The 23535-nt window shown below is 42.7% G+C and overlaps 1 protein-coding gene across 1 annotated transcript in view; it reads right to left on the reverse strand.

The window, feature by feature from the left end:
* Positions 1 to 23535, reverse strand: part of BMPR1A (bone morphogenetic protein receptor type 1A) — a 184591-nt gene that overhangs the window by 89567 nt on the left and 71489 nt on the right. Inside the window, exon 3 of the mRNA XM_074958762.1 lies at positions 1780 to 1994. Within this exon, the coding sequence (XP_074814863.1) occupies positions 1780 to 1846 (67 nt within the window). The 5' untranslated portion in view covers positions 1847 to 1994. The remainder of the gene's footprint in view (positions 1 to 1779; positions 1995 to 23535) is intronic.

Consider the following 23535-nt stretch of genomic DNA (forward strand, 5'->3'; position numbering starts at 1 on the left):
GCAGAGAATCAGACAGGGGAGCTGTCTCACCACCAAAGGAATTCAGAAGAAACTGAGGGACAGCAGAGACCTCTCTGCCCTTGATGCCCTCAGGTCCGACGTCACAGGGGCATCCAGGGCACAGGCACCAGTCATCTAGTCTGACTTTCTGCACATTGCAGGCCACAGAACCTCACCCTCCCACTCCTGTAATAGACCCCCTAACCTCTGGCTCAGTTACTGAAGTCCTCAAATCATGATTTGAAGACTTCAAGTTACAGAGAAGACCCACCACCTGGAGAACTACAAAATAAATAATTTTCCCTTTACATCTAATTCCATCTTCGGAGGGCTCTTACTCATGAAGAATAAGCAGCTCAAGTGACATCTAAAAATAAAACTGACATCATATGACATCAAGCAGTGATTGATGTGTGTCTGGCAAGAAGCTGCTAACCTGTTTACATACATGCACTAAATAATAGCAGTCAAACTGTCTAGAGTCCTGTTAACTGCACAGCTGTTTGGCAAAGCTATAATCAATGCAGCGGTACTGGAGCAGTCTGTAGACTTACGAAAGAACTCTACTCGGGTATGCCTTGTGTATGTTTGTGAACTCCTCTGCAACCTGCATTTTCCACTGAATGCATCCGATGAAGTGAGCTGTAGCTCACGAAAGCTTATGCTCAAATAAATTTGTTAGTCTCTAAGGTGCCACAAGTACTCCTTTTCTTTTTTCATAAAACTACAATTTTCCAGGTTTTTGGTTTTGAATGAAAGCTCAAACTTTGAAGAAACTGATGGTATAGGTCTCCTCCTCTCAATAGAAGATTTCTCCTTGCCCATTAGTGGATGGACATATAGCACATCTTCTCTTACGTGTGCTCTGAAACATAACAGAAACACTGATGTACATGCACAGTACTTAATTTCCAAAGGCTTACAGCTTGCGCAAATGAAAAGCAGTTCCCCTGCTTCAACAAGGCCATGAACTACCACTCAATAAATATTTCTATGCTAAACTGCAACTTCCAGACTTCAGCCATCAAGGCTGCAGTAACAGACCACTCAAAGTAAGGGTTGTGAAGTGCTGCGAATAGAGTACAAGCAGCCCTCCTGGTTCCCAGTCATTTACATGTTCCCTTAGGCTAGGAAGCTTTTTCCACAAGGAAAGCAACAGGAAGATCCTATTTACCAACACACCCTAGTTTCCCAAAACACTTAGAAGTGCTAATTTGGAGATTTCAGGGTAAGTAGTGATGCACATATGTAATTAACGTAGCAAAAAACTACTGCATATGTTCAGAACATGATTTTCACACTTTCATAATTTGTACCCTCGATAGTCATCAGCAATTCTGGGTACTTCTTTGGACAGTTTTAGGCTGACTGATCACTTGTCCATAGTAACATCTATACATGCCCATGATATCAGATCCAAAAACAAAACACAAGTTATCCACATTTGCGTAAGGAAATATAAATAAAATCATCCCTTTTATGCAGACATGATACCAGTCACAATTAGTGAGACTCACTCATGCACACTGAGAAAGAGAGATAGAAAAGATCTAACATTTAAATCAATTTAAACACTCGTCACTAAATTTACTCCCTCACAATCTTCTAACACAGATGTGCAACTGATTAGCCACATAATCTTTACTCTCGTAAAAGAACAGTACTGTACATTCAGATATTTGAACAGGACCCATATCATAAAACCACTGGAATTTACAGCCACTCAAAATGAAAGATTATTAAAAAACAATGAGATTATTTAAACAAATATGAATTTACCTTGAATATGAAGACTGATGAACAGATAGGCTCCTAGTAATCTGACGTATAGTTTCAGTTGAGTCATTGTTCACTTTTAATCCTTCCCGTGCACTGTCACCCTTAGCAACTGGCCCTGCTGCTTGACAAATTTTAAACTTGGTTTGTTCAGTGAAGCCTAATGAGATTTGGTGGCTGACAGTAGTGATGATTTAATAAATATTCCAACTTGTCTCCTGAAAGAAAGTGAAATTAAGGTGTTAAGCAAATGTTTAAAATTCCTCCAAGCCTTCTGAAAGATGAAAAAAAAAAGGCAGAAAATGTTTTCAGTGGACAGAATACAACTAGCCTACTGAATACATTCATTAAGATTAGCCCCAACATAAATGCTAGTTTTAATTATCATAAGATTTACTATTCAAGCTACATAACAAAATACTTGGGAATACAACATGTGGTTCAAATGCATATCAAGATTATTAGCCCACAACAGATGACTGTAATTCAGGCTCACATATTGGTATCATGCTGTTGAATACATTAGTGTGTAAATTCTGTTTAAAAATTGTTATATTGACACCTATTATAATTTATTCCTATTATACTACTAAACAGTGAGCAAGAACTTTTATCTATAATTTCCAGGTCTCTACTGCAACAAAATCACAGTGCATTCTGCCATCACACTTGAGAAAAAGCATAAAGAGCGGCCAGCATGTCAATGAAAAATATAATTTCATGGCAAGGAAGTCAACTTAATCATTTATTTTTACTACTATAACAAGTTAGGCGTACTGTACAAGACTACTTAAAAAGTTAATCTTAAAAATATATTTAGTGAGTTTAATTTTACATTCAGGCTCTAAGAAACATCTAATGAAGTATAGTATCTGTGCCCTCTTTTTGAAAAAGATGCTGCATTCCAGCATGCAACACCAGTGAAATCAATTATTAATATGCTCTCTAACCCCATCTTAGAACATTAGTATCTTCCTGGCTTCCCATGAGCAGTTTTGTGCGGACAGTAAGCCTCCACTGAAAAATCATGGATGTGCACTTGGCTAAAAAGTTTTTAAAAATTATAATCTGTTCATTCATTGAAAAGAAATAGGCAAGACTGTCAAATTTAAAAGTCACCTTTTCAGGACCACAGTAGACAAGTATTATGGTTAAATTAAAATTCAACAGTAGTAGTCACATTCTTCCCTAATGAAGTTTTTACGGTGATTAATTAAAGAAAGCATAATTAGGTCTCAAAGGACTAAAAAGCAACTCGGACACCTAAGCAGTTAACCAAGACAAAGGAGATTTTGTATTAAGATGAACAGAACACTGATTTTGCCTTTCTTTGGCCTCTTGTTTCAGTGGGCTTGAACTCCATGACCCCTGTCAGCCTGGCGCTATTCTTGAGTGCAAAAATTTCTATTTGTTCAAAGATGTGCTGCAATTACTGTTGGTGACCACTTCCACCATAAATAACTCAATCAGTCTGTTGGTAGGACTCAAGAAGTTTTCATTTTAATTAGTGCTTCAGAGGCATTTAACATGGAGGCAAATTAGTGGCAGAGCAGGGAGGTGTCTGTCACTTTCAATTTGTAGGGGTAGGGGGCATGCAGCCTTCGACCTGTGGCCTACTTTTCACACATCTGTGACTTCTTATGAAGTAACAAAGAGGCTTCATCACAAGAAACTGACAGAATTCCTGCAGAGGAAGAATATATTTGTGGCTAATGAGCCACAAAGCCATTAAACACTGGGGAAGTCCCTAACTGCAACATACTATTCAATGATATTTTTGCTATTATTAATAAGGCTTCACAGGACACACTTCCATATTTAAAAAGTAACAACAGAAATGTTGGTAAAAAGAAAAGGAGGACTTGTGGCACCTTAGAGACTAACAAATTTATTTGAGCAGAAGCTTTCATGAGCTACAGCTCACTTCATCGGATGCATTCAGTGGAAAATACAGTGGGGAGATTTGTATACACAGAGAACATGAAACAATGGGTGTTACCATACACGCTGTAACGAGAGTGATCAGGTAAGGTGAGCTATTACCAGCAGGAGAGCGGAGGTGGGGGGAACCTTTTGTAGTGATAATCAAGGTGGGCCATTTCCAGCAGTTGACAAGAACGTCTGAGGAACAGCGGGGGGTTGTGTGGTTGCTGGTGAGTATTTGCTTCAGGTTGGGGCGCTGTCTGTAAGCAAGGCTGGCCTGTCTCCCAAGATCTGTGAGAGTGATGGGTCGTCCTTCAGGATAGGTTGTAGATCCTTGATGATGCGTTGGAGAGGTACTCAATTTCCATCCCACCATCAACCTCAGCCTGGACCAGTCCACACAAGAGGTCCACTTCCTGGACACTACGGTGCTAATAAGCGATGGTCACATAAACACCACCCTATATCGGAAACCTACTGACCGCTATGCCTACCTACATGCCTCCAGCTTTCATCCAGACCACACCACATGATCCATTGTCTACAGCCAAGCTCTACAATACAACCGCATTTGCTCCAACCCCTCAGACAGAGACAAATACCTACAAGATCTCTATCAAGCATTCTTACAACTACAATACCCACCTGCTGAAGTGAAGAAACAGTTTGACAGAGCCAGAAGAGTACCCAGAAGTTACCTACTACAGGACAGGCCCAACAAAGAAAATAACAGAACGCCACTAGCCGTCACCTTCAGCCCCCAACTAAAACCTCTGCAATGCATCATCAAGGATCTACAACCTATCCTGAAGGACGACCCATCACTCTCACGGATCTTGGGAGACAGGCCAGTCCTTGCTTACAGACAGCCCCCCAACCTGAAGCAAATACTTACCAGCAACCACACACCACACAACAGAACCACTAACTCAGGAACCTATCCTGGCAACAAAGCCTGTTGCCAACTGTGTCCACATATCTATTCAGGGGACACCATCACAGGGCCTAATCACATCAGCCACACTATTAGAGTCACACTATATGTTCACCTGCACATCTACCAAGGTGATATATGTCATCATGTGCCAGCAATGCCTCTCTGCCACGTACACTGACCAAACCAGTGTCTTCGTAAAAGAATAAATGGACACAAATCAGATGTCAAGAATTATAACATTCAAAAACCAGTTGGAGAACACTTCAATCTCTTTGGTCACTCGATTACAGACCTAAAAGTGGCAATTCTTCAACAAAAAATCTCCAACGAGAGACTCCAACGAAAGACTGCTGAATTGGAATTAATTTGCAAACTGGATACAATTAACTTAGGCTTGAATAAAGACTGGGAGTGGATGGGTCATTACACAAAGTAAAACTATTTCCCCATGTTTATTCCCCACCTACCCCCCACTGTTCCTCAGATGTTCTTGTCAACTGCTGGAAATGGCCCACCTTGATTATCACTACAAAAGGTCCCCACCCCCCGCTCCACCCCAGGAGGCTCTCCTGCTGGTAACAGCTCACCTTACCTGATCACTCTCATTACAGTGGGTATGGTAACACCCATTGTTTCATGTTCTCTGTGTATATAAATCTCCCCACTGTATTTTCCACTGAATGCATTCGATGAAGTGAGCTGTAGCTCATGAAAGCTTCTGCTCAAATAAATTTGTTAGTCTCTAAGGTGCCACAAGTCCTCCTTTTCTTTTTGCGGATACAGACTAACATGGCTGCTACTCTGAGAAATGTTGGTGTATATCTTTACATAATACACTATGCAAACATTCTGAAAAACTATAAAACACTTTAATTACTATCTTTAGTGTAAGTTTTAAGCAATATAAAAACAAAAATATTCATTCTTTGAAATAATTCATTTTTAAATTAAACATTAGTATGTCTGGTAATCCGTAAGAAAGCAACTTTGTAATTATGAAACATCAATATAGCAGTATTAAATATGAATCTTGTCACTTTCTGTGTTGTTAAATTTTCAGGAGAAAGAAGGAGAAGTCTAGAAATTTCAACTCTTTATAAAATACTTAAATGAACGAGTCAGCTAAGTTTCTATTTAATGCAGAAGGGTAAAAAGAGTCATGACTTCTTCTCAAGTTCTAGTAAGTAGGATAACCTGGTACGTACTGTTTAATTATTTTTTAAAGTGTTATTTCTTTATGGAGGTTTGCAAGGTATAATACGCACAATACGGTCTTACTATCCTGCACTCTGCTATCCCAACGGTGCTGTAATTTGCACACAAAAAATGTGGTCTCAGTCCACTTCTCAGGAAAAATTTCACAGGAGATTGCTGAAGTCAAGTGTCATAAAAATTACCATATTTTGTAAAAACATGCCACACCACATCTACTAGTATTCCACTTTAAATAAGTATCTTAAATAAACTACAATTGAGAAAACAGTCATTTTAGTGATCCATTGGTGTCAACGGGGCTTCAGATGTCTCCTATGTAGTTCTCACTGCTGGAACAGACCCAACAGTGGTTCCACACCACATGGCCCGTGCTCCAGGAGCTGGGGGATGTTGACCAGTCAGCACTCCTCCCTTCCAACTTGTGACAGAGCCTCCCAGAGGAGAGGAGCAGCAGCTACAATGGTGCCCCTCACAGAGTGTCCCCCTCCCTCACTTCTGGACTTCTCTCTCTTTGCCATTAGCCTCATCAAGTTTCCCCACTCACTGAGGCAGGTGGGTGACACTTTGAGCAAGTTCACTTACTGCATAATTATTTTTTCTCTGAACTTGCCCAGCATGGAAAATTATAACATTGGAAGTTCAGTACCAGTTTCTAATTTTGGGGTGCTGTTTTCATGGAAGTGAGATATTATCCTTATGAAATTTTCAAAACCATTCTAAGTATACATCATGTCTGATTTAAAATAGGTGTCAAGACTACCTGTTCTCCATTTGTCTACAGAGTACTTTTCCAGATTAGGAAAATAGGGTATGCTTGAGAAAGTGTTAATGTAACCTTAAACACAACCTTGCATCTAGTGTAGACACAGTTCAATACCTTTAAAAATACATGAGTTGGCCATGTTTGATCCCTACAAAAAGCCCCAGAAAAATTAGGCAGACATAACCTAAATATTTCATGTTCTCTATTTAAAAAAAAAAAAAAAAATTTTACATCTAAAGGCAAAGATGCCAACCTTGCGGTAAGACTTTCAGGGATGTTAATGGAAAAAAAAAATAAGGGAGGAATTATGGAGGTTTCCTGAGCCTCTCTCTACTACCCTCCACTCCCCCCAGAGAAACCGAGATCTCTCCACCGCTGTCCCCTCCCCTACCGCTTTATAGCCAACTGGCAAATCCTGGGATCCCTGGACCCCTCTCTCCCTCAATGTGCCCCTGACTCGCAAACAGGGAAAAGAGGAGAGTCAGACCTCGGAAATCTGCCCTCCTGTGCTGCCTCGGGCCTGGACCTTCTTCCTAGGATGATCCTCTGCCTCTTCTCCCTCCTCTGTCACATTCACTCTCTCCTCCTCCTGCCCCTTCTCCCCACACAGCTTCTCCTCCCCTTCAGACTGTGCACTGGGGGGTTGATGGAAGGCAAGCCACAAGCCACTGTCAGCAGGGTTTGGGGCATTGGATTCACTGCCCAAGCCACAAGCTGTATATTAAGCTCTAACTGCACTGTGTGGACTCTTGATGCACTCTAAGTACCTAGAGTACGTTACCACAGTCCAGCAGGGTCTATGTGGCGCAGTTAGAGTGCAGCATACAGCCTGTGGCATGGGCAGTGAATCCAGTAGTGCCACAACCCATTCAAAATCACCGTGGCTTGCCTTCTTTTAGACTTTCACTGCACAGTCCGTGCATGTGCCACAGGAGAGATAGAAAAGAACATCGTCCCATGGCCGTGTATTATTTTCTGTGTTCATCAGACCCCACTGGTGGGGAGTGATACACACGCGCACATACTCACTTTTTAATACATGTATAAAATGTGTGTTTAGAAGATTTAAGCCTGAATTAGTCATTTCATAATTGCACATAAAAATCGAAAGTAAATGAGGGAGGGAGACATCACTGAAAATGGTGCCAAAAACAACATAATCCAGTTTTTTCTTTTCTTTTATAGGTCCCTGATAAAGTGCACTGCCTCAGTCAAAATTAATATCAATATATGGTTAGTCAAAGATGGAATTTCTCCAGAAAATATCTGATTTTGATAATGACATACAACCCAACAACTGATTTTCTATCTTCTAATCTGTTACGACACGAAATGGATTCATGAATGTTGGTCTGGCCACAACTTAAACTCAACAAACCAAGAAGTTCACTATTACACAAAGTTTTCAAGTATTCTTTGTTTTTCCTCCAGCAAATAACCCAGGTGACAGCCATTATAGACTTAATTTGACTAACCGGGAGAATTAGTTGCAAACCAAAAGGTGGAAGGCAACTTGAGTTTTAAGGAAAGGAAGGAATGAGAGCAACAGAACAAGGACAACAGATTTCAAAGAAGCAGACGAACTTGGTAAGTAAGGTCCCATGGGAAGAAAATCTAAGGGAAGAGAGTTCAAGAGTGTTGGTAGTGTCTCAAAGAGACAATATCGAAGGCACAAGAACAAACTTGCCAATCCTAAGGAAAGATAGGATGTATGAAAATCAATAAGGCTGCACGAGGAGCATTTTGATGACCTAAAAACCCAGAAGAAACTGTACAAGAAGTGGAAACATGGACAAATTGCTAAAAGTGAGCACAAGCAAGTAGGGACAAAATCAAAAAAGCTAAGGCACAAAACTAGCTACACCTTGCAAGGACGTAAAAGGGAATAAGGAGAGGTTCTGTAAAAACATTAGAAGCAAGAGAAAGACAAAGCAAAGTGTAGCTCCATCACTTAGTGGGTAAGGAGACCTAATAAAGGACAAGAAGGCTGAGATACTGAATGCCTATTTTGCTTCAGTCTTCGCCCCAAAGGTTAACTATGACCAGACATTTAACACCATTAATATTAAAAACCACGGGGAAGGAAGACAAGCTAAATGGGGAAAGAACAAGTTAAAGAATATTTAGGTATGTTACATATACTCAAGTTACCAGGGCCGGACAAAATTCACCCTAGAGTACTTAAGGAATGAGCTGAAGCTATCTCAGAACCATCAGTGATTATCTTTGAGAACTCATGACGGAAGGGTGAAGGGCAAGCATAGTATTTCTATTTAAAAACAGGGAAAAGGAGGACCCAAGAAATTATAGATCAGTCAGCCTAACTCTGACACCTGGAAAGATACTGGAATATATTATTAAACAATCAATTTGTAAGCACCTAGAGAATTGATAGCATTATCATGAAAAGCAAACATGGATTTGTCAAGAACAAATCATGCCAAATCAACCTAATTTCCATCTTTGACTGGGTTACAAGCCTACTGGACGGGAGGAAGCAGCAGATGTGATATACTTTGATTTTATTATGGCTTTAGACAGTCCCACAAGACATTCTCATAAGCCAACTAGGGAAACGTGGTTTAGATTAAATTACTACAAGACGAGTGCAAATCTGGCTGAAAAAACGTATTCAGAGTACAGTTATCAACGGTTAGCTATCCAGCTGAAAGGATGGGGTCTGTCCTGGATCCAGTACTATTCAATATTTTTATTAATGGAGTTGGATAATGGCATACTTAAAGAGCATGCTTATAAAATTTGTGGTTAACACCAAGCTGGGAGGGACTGCAATTCAAAGGACCTTGACAAATCGGAGAATTGTCCTGAAGTCAACAAAATGAAATTCAATCCAGTACAAAGTACTACATGTAGGAAGGAAAAAAATCAAACGCACAGCTACAAAATGGGGAATGACTGTCTAGGCACTAGTACTGCAGAAAAGAATCTGGGGGTTATAGTGCATCATAGATTGAACACGAGCCAAGCGTCATGAAGTTGTGAAAAAGGCTAATATCTTTCTAGGTGTGATATGCAAGAAATGGGAAGTAACTGTCCTGTTCTACTCAATACTAGTAAGGCCTCAGCTAGAGGACTGTCTCTCTTGGAAAAATGTGGATAAACAAGAAAAGACACACCGTACTAAAACAGTGACGCTAACTTCACTTAAGTGCTGTCAAATGTACGAAATAACAGTAACAGATAAAAATATTCAGGCAAGAGAGATTTTTAAGTGGATTGCCACTTTATGGCAGTGGCTCTCAACCGTTCCAGACTACTGTACCCATTTCAGGAGTCTGATTTGTCTTGTGTACCCCTAAGCTACACCTCACTAAAAACTACTTGCTTACAAAAATCAGACATAAAAATACGGAAGTGTCACAGGATACTATTACTGAAAAATTGCTTACTTTCTCATTTTTACCATACAATTATAAAATCAATCAACTGGAATATAAATATTGTACCTACATTTCAGTGTATAGTATACAGAGCTGTATAAACAAGGCATTGTATGTATGAAATTTTAGTTTGTACTGACTTTGCTAGTGCTTTTTATGTAGCCTGTTGTAAAACTAAGCAAATATCTAGATGAGTTGATGTACCCTCTGGAAGACCTCTGCGTACCTACAGGGGTACATGGCTGAGAACCACTGCTTTCTGGTATCAATAAATGAACCTCAATATATCATCACTATAATTTAAAAATCTGAAGAAACTAAAATCTATGGGCCAGATTCTCACCTGGTGTAAATAAACTTTGGTCCAATGAAGTCAATGGGATCTATGCCAATTTATACCTGCTCAGAATGAATCTCCGTTTGTTAACATGACCTAATCCGAATAATTCGGATTAGAACTGGTTTTGCTACTTCAATTTAATACTCTTAATATTAGTATAGGTTTAGGTTTTTAAGAGCCAAGTGACTGACAGACATATTAATACTTTGTCAATGCAAACTCCTATAACATTTAAAATGATAGATTCAGTGTGTATCTGTTTACATATTGCATTTGCAGTGTGTTGTAGCAGTGTTGGTCTCAGGATATTAAAGAAACAAGATGGATGAGGTAATGTCTTTTATTGAACCAACGTCTGTTGGTCAAAGAGTGAAGCTTCTTCAGATCTCTGTGTAGCTTGTCTCTTTCACAGGCAGAAGTTGGTCCAATAAAATATATTACTTCACCCACCTTGTCTCTCTTCATATTATATTGTCAGCCACAAGACAGGAAATGAAAAGAACGTTGAAGTCTTATTTGTGGGATGTTTATAAACACTGGTAGCTCACTTTTAAGAGTCACGAACAACACACATTCACTTCCAGGTACTGCAGTAGCATTTCTGCTCATGCAGAAGAATAAGTGTCTGACAATTCTGATTCCTGAAACAGCAGAGTTTATAATCAATGGAAAAGTCTGAAGATTTCTTATTTTTAAATAACTGGAGGGAGGTACCCAACAGTATCTTGCATATTTTAACAGCAATTAATGAATGGGATTTTGTTCCACCCAAGAAAGCATTTCACAAATGAAGAGGTTGTTTCCCCCCATTTACAACAGTTTCTTAAAAAATAATTTAATTACGACAGATCTGATTGTTTCATATCTAAAGTTACTACTAATGAAGAAATTACAGCGTAGCTGCTTTATACTGTGTCCTGCATAATTCTGTTAGTTGGGAACGCCACTCTCTCTTCATTCCGGCATGCCCATATGACTATTATTCAGGGATTCCAATTAAATAATTGCTATAGAATTTCTGCCAAAATATTACAGTACTGAAATTAAGCAAAATGTTTTCCCAGTGCCATGAGATATTTATGCATAACCTATTGTGCTACAGACATCACACATTTTCTAATTTGAGTAATAATCCTCATTTACTATACAACTTCTATTCATCTTGACCCATGATTTTCCTTCTTTTAACTCTATTATTGGCTGCCATTAAGGGCAGTATCTCTCACTAGCTGGGATAATAGGTGAGCTGACATCCATGCTCCTTGCTAGCATAACTGACAATAATTCCTCCTAGCATAAACTAGTAAGGAATACTATGACCAGCCAGTACATAAACTATCATCTCTACAACATGCTTAACAACCAGTTTTTTTGCTGGTTTCCTAATGTCAAATGACTCAGTAGATGTGAATGTGAAAAAAATACAGGCATATCTCCAAATTTAATAGAAATCCAAACGGAAAATGCAATTAAAATTGTGCAAACTAAACCAGAACAAATATTAGTTAATGTAACAGAATGCCATTCACCCGATTTTATTAAGCTTGCATTCATAGACAATAAAAAAAGAAAATGAGAAACTATTTAAATATAAATAAATTTCATTCAGATGTCATTGCTGTTTTGGTAAATGTGCATCATCATAATTTGGCCACATCACATTGTCTCCTAGATTTTTCACACATTTTTGATCTGAGCAACAGGTATACCAACATATACTGAGAAAGAGAACTAAAGCCTTGACCCTGCACAGGCTTACATACCTTTATATACATAAGTAGTCCCACTGAAGTCAGGACACGGAACTTAAAAACTATACATTTTATTTTAGCAAGAATACAGAAGATATTCAAATTAAGAAGTGAACACAACATTGCTTTCAGCTTCATACAGCACACCTAGTGAGTGCTTTAACTTGCTTAAAGCATTTGATCACAGAAAGAAAAAAGGTTTTGTACAACAGTCACTGCAAAAATTAAAAATTACATGGTCAGAGTTTCCTGTATTTAGATGAAATGATATCAGTCTATTACTGTTACAGCAATAAAACAGTCTCGAAACACAACCAACCATACAACAAAACATTCAGATAAGTATTTTTGCTTTCAAAGTAGACAGTATTACATAAATCCAATATTTCAAGAAGAGCATTTCAGAAAAATGACAAAAGATCATCTCTTAAATGAATACTATTTGACTGTCATTTGTCCATGTATGTCACTTCATGATGAATACAGGGAAACAAAATACATCTCTTTACATGTGGAGCTTGATTAAGAAAACAAATATGGATAGTCTCAAATTTTTTTCAAAAGTCATGTAGCTAAATCAAAACTGGCATTTCAGCTGCAAACAATTTTTTTATATAAATATTTTGCCCACATGAGGGTAGTATAAGTTAACTTGTGACTAAGAAGGGGCAATTGTGTTAAAATCTACATAATTTCTAGAGGATGTGCCTTTTAAAATAACTATAGTTACTATTTAAAAAAAAACAAATTTCAAGTTTGGTGTGAATGAAGAAAAAAATATTTAACAGCAGCAAAACACAGCCAAATCAATGGTTTTAATATAAATGCTGGAAAATAAGACTACAGTCACTCTTTATCTCTCTCATCTCAGCCCCCATCTTAATTCTTGTTTTCTATGTAGTAAGGTTTTTCTTCTCTTCTGGCCAGCTGCCAGTTCTATAAAATAACTTGGAGTAAAGCTCTCCCCTTTCCTTGGGCCCTTCCCCCTAAGCAGCCCCAGGCGCCCTGTCTGACATGCTTTTCAAGGCGTGCTAGACTACATCGCAGACTTTCTGGCTCCACTTCCATTGTTTGCATGGCTGCTCTGCTCCTTATCCAGAGCCTGGATTAGCATAAGAATACTGCCTTCCCCCTCCGAAAGCAATCTCCCCCCTCCAGAACACCTTACACCCCCTAAAAGAAAACAAAAGAAGGATTTTATTTTCACAATTCCCCTCCCCCGCACATAAACAGACTTTTCCTATTCAAGGTTGTTAAAAATTAAAATCTTAACAAATAACTGAATCTGACCATGCTCAAAAATACTTGTTTGCATATATTGATAATTGCCAAAAAGGTTAAGAGTGTCAACTTGATATTATTGTTACAGAACCTTCATTCTCCATGCTCACCTACCTGGCACGATTTTATTTAGTGTTGTGTTATAGAAATATACTTTCAAAGCAGAGGGCATTGCACACTCAATTCAGGAACAGAACCGATGTCTAGAGGCAGATTGGTGAGGGGAGATACCTTATAGAGCAGGGGTGGGCAAACTTTTTGGCCCGAGGGCCACACTGGGATTGCAAAACTGTATGGAGGGCCGGGTAGGGAAGGCTGTGCCTCTCCAAACAGCCTGGCCCCCACCCCCTATCACTTTCCGCCCCCGACTGCCTCCCTCAGAACCCCCGACTCATCCAACCCCCTCCATGCTCCTTGTCCCCTGACCGCACCCTCCCAGCACCCCCTGCCCTTAACCACCCCCCAGGACCCCACCCTGTAACCAATCCCCCAGTCCCCCGCCCCCTAATCATACCCCTGCCCCGACAGGCCCCCCGAGACCCCAAGCCTATCCAACCCCTTCTGTTCCCCATCCCTTGACCGCCCCCCCGAACCTCCTCCCCATCCAACCGCCCCCTGTCCCCTGACTGCCCCCAGGACCCCCAGCCCCGGCCCCCTTACCATACCGCTCAGAGCAGCATGTCTGGCAGCCACGTCACCTGGCCGGAGCTAGACATGCTGCCGCTCTGCTCGGCAGGAGTGGCAGGCCAGAGCCCTGCCCACACAGCGGCACCACTCCAGGGGAGAGGGGACAGCAGGGGAGGGGCCGGGGGCTAGCCTCCCAGGTCGGGAGCTCAGTGGCCAGGCAGGACGATCCCGCGGGCCGGATGTGGCCTGCGGGCCGTAGTTTGTCTACCTCTACTACAGAGTCCTAATCCATTTGCCCTCTGCAAAAAAAAACAAAAACAAAAACAAAAAACCTAAGAACTCTCAAATACTTTGAGTAACATAAATTTTAAACATAGTAAACAGCCCAAGAGTTATTTTGTCTTAAAAAAAAAAAAACAAAAAAAACGCTGGCAAACGCCTGTGCCAACAGGTTCGATGTGGGAGTCTCTTTCCTGCTTATTTATTTGCTCTTCCTCCAGTGTTCAACGAATGATGCCAAGGGCCCTTTTCCAAATTCTAGCAATAATATTAACACAGGGCCTACCATTAAGAAGGGCATGGCAAGGTTACTTCATAAATAAGGCTGCGATTTAGTCACGGAATCTGTGACTTCCGAAGACCTCCGTGACTTCAGCCAGCACGGGCGGCAGAGGGGAGCCCCGCCGCTTTTGGCCACCACGGGCTGCAGAGGCCGCAGTAGGCATGGAGAACCCTGCAGCTCCGAACCCACGCAGGCGTCAGGCAGGACCCGGCATCAGCGTGAATCCCCGCTGCTCCCAGCCACCGCAGTCCGCAGGGGGGGTCCACTGCTCCCCACTCCTGTGGTCAGCAGGGAGGGACCCCCCTCCCCGGCTCTCATCCACCACAAGTGGTAAGGGGACCCCTGGAGCTCCCAGCTGCCGCAGGCAGCAAGGAAGACCCCCGCAGATTTGAGCTGCCATTGGAGGGGGACCTTGGAGCTCCCAGCCCGCCCCTCCGCAGCTGCTGAGGCTACCGATTTTGTCATGGGTATTTTTAGTAAAAAGTCAAGGACAGGTCACAGGCTTCCATGAATTTTTCATTATTGCCCGTGACCTGTCCCTGACTTACACTAAAAGTATCCGTGACAAAAACAGCCTTATTCAGAAAGAGCAACAGGCAAGTAACTTGTTATTGACAGTTTAAAACAATGAGAATAAACAGATATTGTTCATCATTGCTGAACCTAGTGTGATTTGGTTCAAGTTAATTTTTCAAACCCAACATTTTGTAAACATGGTCTCATCCCTGTGATCTATGCCTAGTAAAATTAACAGTCATTTAATTTGGTGTTATTCAGCACTTCCCACTTTCAATGGTGCAGATAGAAATCTGATTACTTTTCTGCATATGCGTCAAGCAAATGCTATTCCCAGAAGTAAAACCAAAATATCAGGTTGATTCATCTGATCACAGTGCGAAATGCTGCCAAGTTGGGAGAGCAGCAGTGTAGTGGTCTCTTGATCTCAAGTGGGGAGGGAGGCAACTCCGCCTCACTGCATCAGGCAATAGTGTTTGGTCTCAGGCCCTTCTGGCTGGGGCCGACCAAGAAGCAGTCCATAGCTCACAGTCTCTTGGCTGGAGCAAACAACAGTCAACAGTTGAGAGTTTTGGCCCCAGGGTGAAGCAGAGCAGTAACCAGTCTTTAGCTTAGAGTCTCCTGGCTAAGGCAGACAGCAATCAACAATCTAAAGCCCACAGCCTCCTGGCTGGGGCAACAAACAATCAAGCCACAGGCCTTCAGGCCTGGGATGAGTGTGTTGCCAATCCCCAGATAGGGGGAGAGGCAAAGACAGTAGGGGAACCTGGGCCCACCCTAGTACACTAGGTCTCAGCCCAAGACCATGTTAGTGGCAGGCAGTCCTGCCACTGGGTTGGCAGGGAAACCAAAATCCGCTGCCTTGCTTCCCAGCACCACAATCTGCCCAATGTCTGGTTCCCCTGGGCTACTTTCTACCCCACTTAGTTAGCATTGCTCCGTTGAGATGGGGTTCTATTTTGCCACCTCGCAGCAGCCACTTCAGCCACTCTTCAGGGTCCTCAGTCTCTTTGCTCAGTAGGGCACTGGTCTGCACAGCTGCTGGTCCAGGGTCCCACAAAAGGTTCAGCTCCCTAGAAGAGATGTCCGCTTCCTTCTCTGTTGCGGCCTCAACTGAGCTACAGGACCCTCCCTTTATACTTCTTGCCCTGCCCTGGCACTTCCCCCGAGAAGAGCAGGCTGGGTTTGGTCCCTCCCTCCCAAGTCCAGAGGGAGGCCACTCTGCCTCACTATAAGCAGGCACTATCAGAATTAGAGGCCTAAACTTGATCTGTTGCTCCCCAGGCCAGCATAAACTGAGAGTCCTGTGGAAACACCATGCTCAGCCTCCAGGGAAGGAACTAACTTACAGTCCCTCTTAAGTGACTTTTTATGACCTGCTGACAAAACAGAATTGGATGGTCTCTGGACTGAGTTGCCTCCAATATTTCTTGGCTAGAAGCACTGGTAACCCAAAGTAGCCTTTGAGAGCAAACAGAAAGAATAAAGGAAAAACTAGGAGCTCCCCTCTTAGTCAACAAAAGCTACAAAGAAAAAAGTTATATCTGAACACGAAGTGTTAATGAAATAATTACAGATAAAATATTTTTTCCATAAACTCAATAGGTGTTTAAATCAACAAGTTATCTTTATACAAGCAGAAGTTTAATGAATGAAATTTTAACTACAATTAAACTGATTTTCCCAGAAATACTAATCACTCCCCTGGCCTGAAAAAAAAAAATCATACATTTTCATCATGTGTATTTGGATACTGTTGGGTACCTTATGTACAGCCTCAACTATTCTTTTGTACCCTTTGGTACATACAAGTAGGTTTATTAGGCTTCAATAAGCACAGGCAGAATGAAGAGGCAAGCTAGGATGCAAAATAAAATTCCAGCTGCCACCAAAAATACCTTATAAGTAGATGGGTCCACTGTCTGATATGTAACTTGTAAACTATTTTGATATTCTCAATATCAAAAATTGATAATCATCACTACTACAGCACATGACAAGCTGAAGTGTACAAAAACAGTTACCTACCTTTTTGTAACTGTTGGTCTTAGAGATGTGTTGCTCATGTCCATTCCATTCTAGGTGTGCGCGTGCCTACGTGCACAGTTGTCAGAGATTTTTGCCTTAGCATCCTGATTTATGTGCACTGGCATGGTCACATCACCAAGACTATCACCCAAGCCACAGGAGGATGGGGTATTTCACTTATTGTCCTTCAGTTCTCTGTAGCCTGTGACAGTTGATAGTCCAATATTACATGACAGTCGTTTTCCTGCTGTTCTGTCTTCACACACTTGCCCTTCAATGACCTCATCTGCTCTCTCAGTGTCATTTCTACGTCAATAATTCAGATGCAACTCTCTACTAACAACATCTCCCCATCCTCCATCGGGGCTTAAAAGACTTCTTGCCTTGGCTCTCCTCTCACTGACATCCCACAACTACCTTGAACTAAACATAGCAAAAAATGAATTTACCCTGCCTTCTAAACCTCTTCACCATTAGCAACTCCTTTATATCCTCAATCACTCAAGATTGCATCCTTGTGATTATCCGACTCCTTCCTTTCCTCTCTTCATATTAAGGCTCTCAACAGGTCTAAAATCATGCTGCTTCCTGTCCATCCCCACTATCAAAACCCTGGTTGTTCACTCCATGATTCTCTTACAGTAATTCGTGCAACTACTTCCTCTCAGGTGGACCAAACTCTCAATTCTCCCTTCTTCATATCCAACTTTCAGCAGCTAAAAGTCTTCTTGTTTCAAGAAGCAGCCTTGTACACCTCCAAGATGGAAAAAAGATTTAAAAGCATATTGTTGAACTTGCACTGGAATTAGTAAAGAACTGATTATACACCCACAAAATCATAAATACATACTCATAGCATAATTTAGACACCTTTGTGCTGAGGGACTGACCCACAGATTTATCTCAATAAAACAAAACAATTAGAAGATTTACTAATTTGTTTAGTCATATTCAGGTAGCAATTAAGGGCTTTTTAAATCTCTACTACTGTGTAAGAAATGTCAGTCTGGTTTCCCTGAGAGTGAGACAGGTGGAGGGAAGAACACAGATTAGAATATGTCTACACTACAGCTTATGTCAGCATAAATTACGTCGCTCAGGGGGGTGAATAAACCACCCCTGAGAGACATAAGTTACACCGACATAAGCGCTGGTGTGGACAGCACTATGTCAGCAGGAAAACTTCTCCTGCCAACAAAGCTACTACTGCTCATGGGGCTGGAGTAGTTAAGCTGACGGAAGAGCTCTCTCCTGTCAGGTTAAAGCAGCTAAATTAGAAAGCATTGGTGCAGCTGTGCCGCTGTAAGCTCTCTAGTGTAGCCGAAGCCTCAGTATACCAGATACTGCCTTAGTCGGGAATTTTGTGAAAGGACATGGGATCATTTATTTCCATGGAACACTTTTTATGTGGAATCAACCATTAGGGAGTTTAGATTTCACTAACTCTCTGTGCTGAGGATAAAACTATGAGGAATGTAGTATTTCATGGCAGATGATAAAATCAGTAAGTTAAGAGGATCCCACACATGAGCAACTATATGAAATATATGGTACCTCTGATGGGGTGTACCAACCCCGCACTGGGCCAACGGGGACATACCAATCACTGTGGGCCTAACAGGCCATGCCCCCTCACCACTGCTGTGCATGCTCTAGGTGAAATGGACAGACAAAAGGAGGAATCCTAGCTCAGTCTGGGCTGCCTAAGAAAGAGGAAGGATGTGTGTTGCAAGCTCCTGCAGAACACCAGAGACCCTCCAAGTGATGGGAACTGTGGTCCCGGACTATGCTGTGGACGACCAGGCGACTGCAGAGGTTGACGGGGACACTGAGCCGCTGCCAGCTGGAGAGAGGCCTGAGATGCAACTTGTGGTAGGAAGTGACCCAGAGAATGTAGTAGAAGCCAATGCTTAAACCTTAACAGGGAATTTCCTGGCTTCATAGGGACCTGGGTTGGAATCCAGTGGAAGAGAATTTCCCCTATCCCACCCCACTTGCCACTAGCCTTGGCTACTGTTTGTTTGCCTGCCCTAACCAGGAGGCTCAGGGGCCATAGGCTCTTTGTTATGCCCTGCCTACACAGTCAGGACGCCCAATTACTGTTGCTTGCCCCAGCAAGGAGACTCAGATGCCACAGACTGCCTGTTTGCCCTGAACTGCCCTGGGGCTACCAATTGTTTGTCCTGACCTGCCGAGAGGATCAGGACCCCAACTGCTGTTGCTTGCCCCAGCCTGGGGGCTCAGGAGCCATAGACTGCTTGTTTACTCTGCCCCACCCAGGTTCTACAGACTGACTGACTGTTCTGCCAGGCCCAGAGGGTCAGAAACCCCAGTTGTTACTGTCTGCCCCAGCCAGGAGGCTTGGAGGCTACAGACTGCTTGTTCTAACCCGCCCAGGTGCTGTGGATTGACAATTTGCTCAACCCTGCCAGGGGTCGTTAGGCCATTTTATTTTAACAATTTGATCCCGCAGGGAGTCCAGATGACGGTGTGATACGGTGTACCAACCCCACATTGGGCCAGTGGAGGCAGCCCTGTTCTATAAACAGGGCCCCCCGTCACAGCACCCTCCAAACACCTTTGGGCTGTACGTTGTGGAGAAACCAAAGATCACTGTGTCTTGGTGTAGATAGTACTCCCCATGGGCTCTGAGCTGGATGCTGATGCTGAATCTCCCAACGGAAGGTCTGGGGAACCAAAACTAGAAGAATGGTCCTCAGTAGAGCACCAAAGAAGAAAAAAATTAACAGCTTCATGGTAGTGATGGTTTGAATGTCACCAGCAACTAATCATACACCAACTCCAGTACAAAAGCCTCCACATACCAATGCACTGCTCATGTTTGACTTGATTAATACTGTGTCTTTCTGCCTTTGTCAGCACAAAGAGAGATTTAGGAAATCTTTCAATATAACATCACTGTGACAGTCTGTACTTCTACATTCACCCCTTCTACAAGACTATGAAAAATTCTGTACAAAGCACACTGTGTAAGATATCATTTCATAACTCAGGATTTGCTGATTGTTATTGTCCTGGTAAAATATGTGTGGCAACGCTATATGTAAAGATATAGGATTCCACTGTACGGAAGATATAGGATTACCCGGGACATGTTCCAACATGTTCTGGAGGGCAGTCACAAACAAGTTCCTCAGACAAAAGGCTAGCCAATGCCTCAGCCAGGTCAAACGGACCATCACCTGATTAAATGGCCACACTTCGGCAGGAGAGAGGCTGTGAGCAAAAGATCTACATTTTGACAAAGAAGCAATTTAAGGGACCTGGTCACACAGACTTACTGTCTCCTGAACAACTGTGGGAGATAATTCTTGTTCAGGAGAAATGGCTATAAGAGGAGACAGCAGGTGCCCCAAATCATCTCTCCCTGCTCTCTCTATCCAAGGCATCACCCTGAAGAACAAAGGAAGCAGCATTGGACAGGGGACGAGGGGAGGGAGAGAATCCTGACTCGAAGATGTTAAGCCTTAAGACTGCTGGAACAAACACCTTTGCTTTGTACTCACTTAGCTTGTTAAGTAAGGTGTTAGTTGCATTTTATCCTTTTATTTCCTTGTAACCAATCCTGACTTTTATGCCTCATTACTTGTAGTCACATAAAATCTATCTTTCCATAGTTGTTAATTTTTGTTGTTGTTTTATCTAACCAATGTGTTTGGATTAAACCATTGTGTTTGGGAAACTTCATTTGGGATAACAGGATTTGTGCATATCATTTTCTATTAATAAAGTGACAGACCTTATATGAGCTTGTATTGTCCAGGAGGATGTTGGGCAATGTTCCCTCTAATTTTTTCCACCCATGTGCAGAATAAATTTTGTTATATGCCCCAAGATAATGTGCAGATGTGCGCCACCAGTAAAAACAAAAAACCTAAATATATTATACGTATATATTTTGAAGTTACCAATAGGGATAATTATTCCAGCCAGGACAGGTTAGGCATTTTAGAACTCACAACTCAAAAAATTAAATTTAAGTGTAAGAGAGAAATAAAAATTATGAAATGCATAGACCAATCAAAAAACTAAAACAACACACTTTGAAAGAATAAAATTACACAGAATATATGTGCATACATATCTGCAAACCAGCTGAGCAATGAACAGCAGAGAGGCTAACAGAGGGAGTTTGCCTGGGATCTGCCTGAGAGGAGGTACGCTAAGGGCTGCATTAAGGAGGCTGTGTTGGTGAGTATCTGAGTGTCTGCTGTGGGGACAGTTTGACCACGTGCTTGATTGGTGGTTTGAAAAGCGTGAATTGGGACTGCTTTGTTCCAGGTGAGCCCTGAGTGGGCCTGACTGTTATAAAAAAACCAGTCAGCTGCGAACCATCTGAGCGGCCACAGCAGAGAGGCTAATAGAGGGAGTTTGCCTGGAGAGAGCCCACTGAGGCTTACATCTTGCCAGCTTCTCTGAGTAGTTACTACAACTCCTGAGGAAGCTCACAGAAGGAAGGTAATATGGATGGGGAGTGTTTAGCTGTTGTGACCTTCACTGGATGTGCCATGTTTGTCTTTCTTCCACAGGACAGAAGCGACTTTGTCTGTACAAAGTGCAAGCTGGTCTCCATATTGGAAGAGAAGGTTCAAGGTCTGGAGCAACAGGTATCGACCCTGCGTTGCAAAAGAGAAACTGAAGATTTCCTGGACAGACGTCAGGATATGCTTCTACGGACACAACATTCTGAAGATTCAGAGCAGGCTGCACTGCGGGGATGGGGGACGGTGAAGAAATTTGGCAGCATGTGACCTCCAGAAGAAGAAAGGGGAGCATCCATGTACCAGCAACGCAGATACAGGTAAGTAACCGTTTTCATGTTCTCTCCACAGGTACTAATGCGGAGAGTGGACTAGATGATACATCTGAGGGAAGGGAACAGAAGGAGACTCCGCCAACTGGAAGGCATGAGATGCACTGACCTAGGGTTGGGGGTTCCATGACCACCGCTCCCAAGAGAAGGAGGTGGGTGGTGGTGGTCGGGGACTCTCTCCTCAGGGGCACTGAGTCATCTATCTGCCACCCCGACCAGGAAAACCAAGAAGTCTGCTGCTTGCCAGGAGCTAGGATTCACGATGTGACAGAGAGACTGCCGAGACTCATCAAACCCTCGGATCGCTATCCCTTCCTGCTTCTCCACGTGGGCACCAATGATACCGCCAAGAATGACCTTGAACGGATCACTGGAGACTACGTGGCTCTGGGAAGAAGGATAAAGGAGTTTGAGGTGCAAGTGGTGTTCTCGTCCATCCTCCCTGTGGAAGGAAAAGGCGTGGGTAGAGACCGTTGAATCGTGGAAGTCAACGAATGGTTATGCAGGTGGTGTCGGAGAGAAGGCTTTGGATTCTTTGACCATGGGATGGTGTTCCAAGAAGGAGGAGTGCTAGGCAGAGGCGGGCTCCACCTAACGAAGAGAGGGAAGAGCATCTTCGCAAGCAGGCTGGCTAACTTAGTGAGGAGGGCTTTAAACTAGGTTCACCGGGGGAAGGAGACCAAAGCCCGGAGGTAAGCGGGGAAGTGGGATATCGGGAGGAAGCACGAGCAGGAGCGCGTGAGAGGAGAGGGCTCCTGCCTCATACTGAGAAAGAGGGACGATCAGCGAGTTATCTCAGGTGCCTATACACAAATGCAAGAAGCCTGGGAAACAAGCAGGGAGAACTGGAAGTCCTGGCACAGTCAAGGAATTATGATGTGACTGGAATAACAGAGACTTTGTGGGATAACTCACATGACTGGAGTACGGTCATGGATAGATATAAACTGTTCAGGAAGGACAGGCAGGGCAGAAAAGGTGGGGGAGTTGCATTGTATGTAAGGGAACAGTATGACTGCTCAGAGCTCAAGTATGAAACTGCAGAAAAACCAGAGGGTCTCTGGATCGTGTGAGCAACAAGGATGATGTCGTGGTGGGAGTCAGTTATAGACCACCGGACCAGGGGGATGAGGTGGATGAGGCTTTCTTCTGGCAACTCATGGAAGTTACTAGATCGCAGGCCCTGGTTCTCATTGGAGACTTCAGTCACCCTGATATCTGCTGGGAGAGCAATACAGCGGTGCACAGACAATCCAGGAAGTTTTTGGAAAGTGTAGGGGACAATTTCCTGGTGCACGTGTTGGAGGAACCAACTAGGGGCAGAGCTCTTCTTGACCCACTGCTCACAAACCGGGAAGAACTAGTAGGGGAAGCAAAAGTGGATGGGAACCTGGGAGGCAGTGACCATGAGATGGTCGAGTTCAGGATCCTGACACAGGGAAGAAAGGAGAGCAGCAGAATACAGACCCTGGATTCAGAAAAGCAGACTTTGACTCCCTCAAGGAACTGATGGGCAGGATCCCCTGGGAGAATAACATGAGGGGAAAAGGAGTCCAGGAGAGCTGGCTGTATTTTAAAGAA

The sequence above is a fragment of the Natator depressus genome, chromosome 7, assembly GCF_965152275.1.
Source record: "Natator depressus isolate rNatDep1 chromosome 7, rNatDep2.hap1, whole genome shotgun sequence".
Taxonomy (NCBI): Eukaryota; Metazoa; Chordata; order Testudines; family Cheloniidae; genus Natator; species Natator depressus.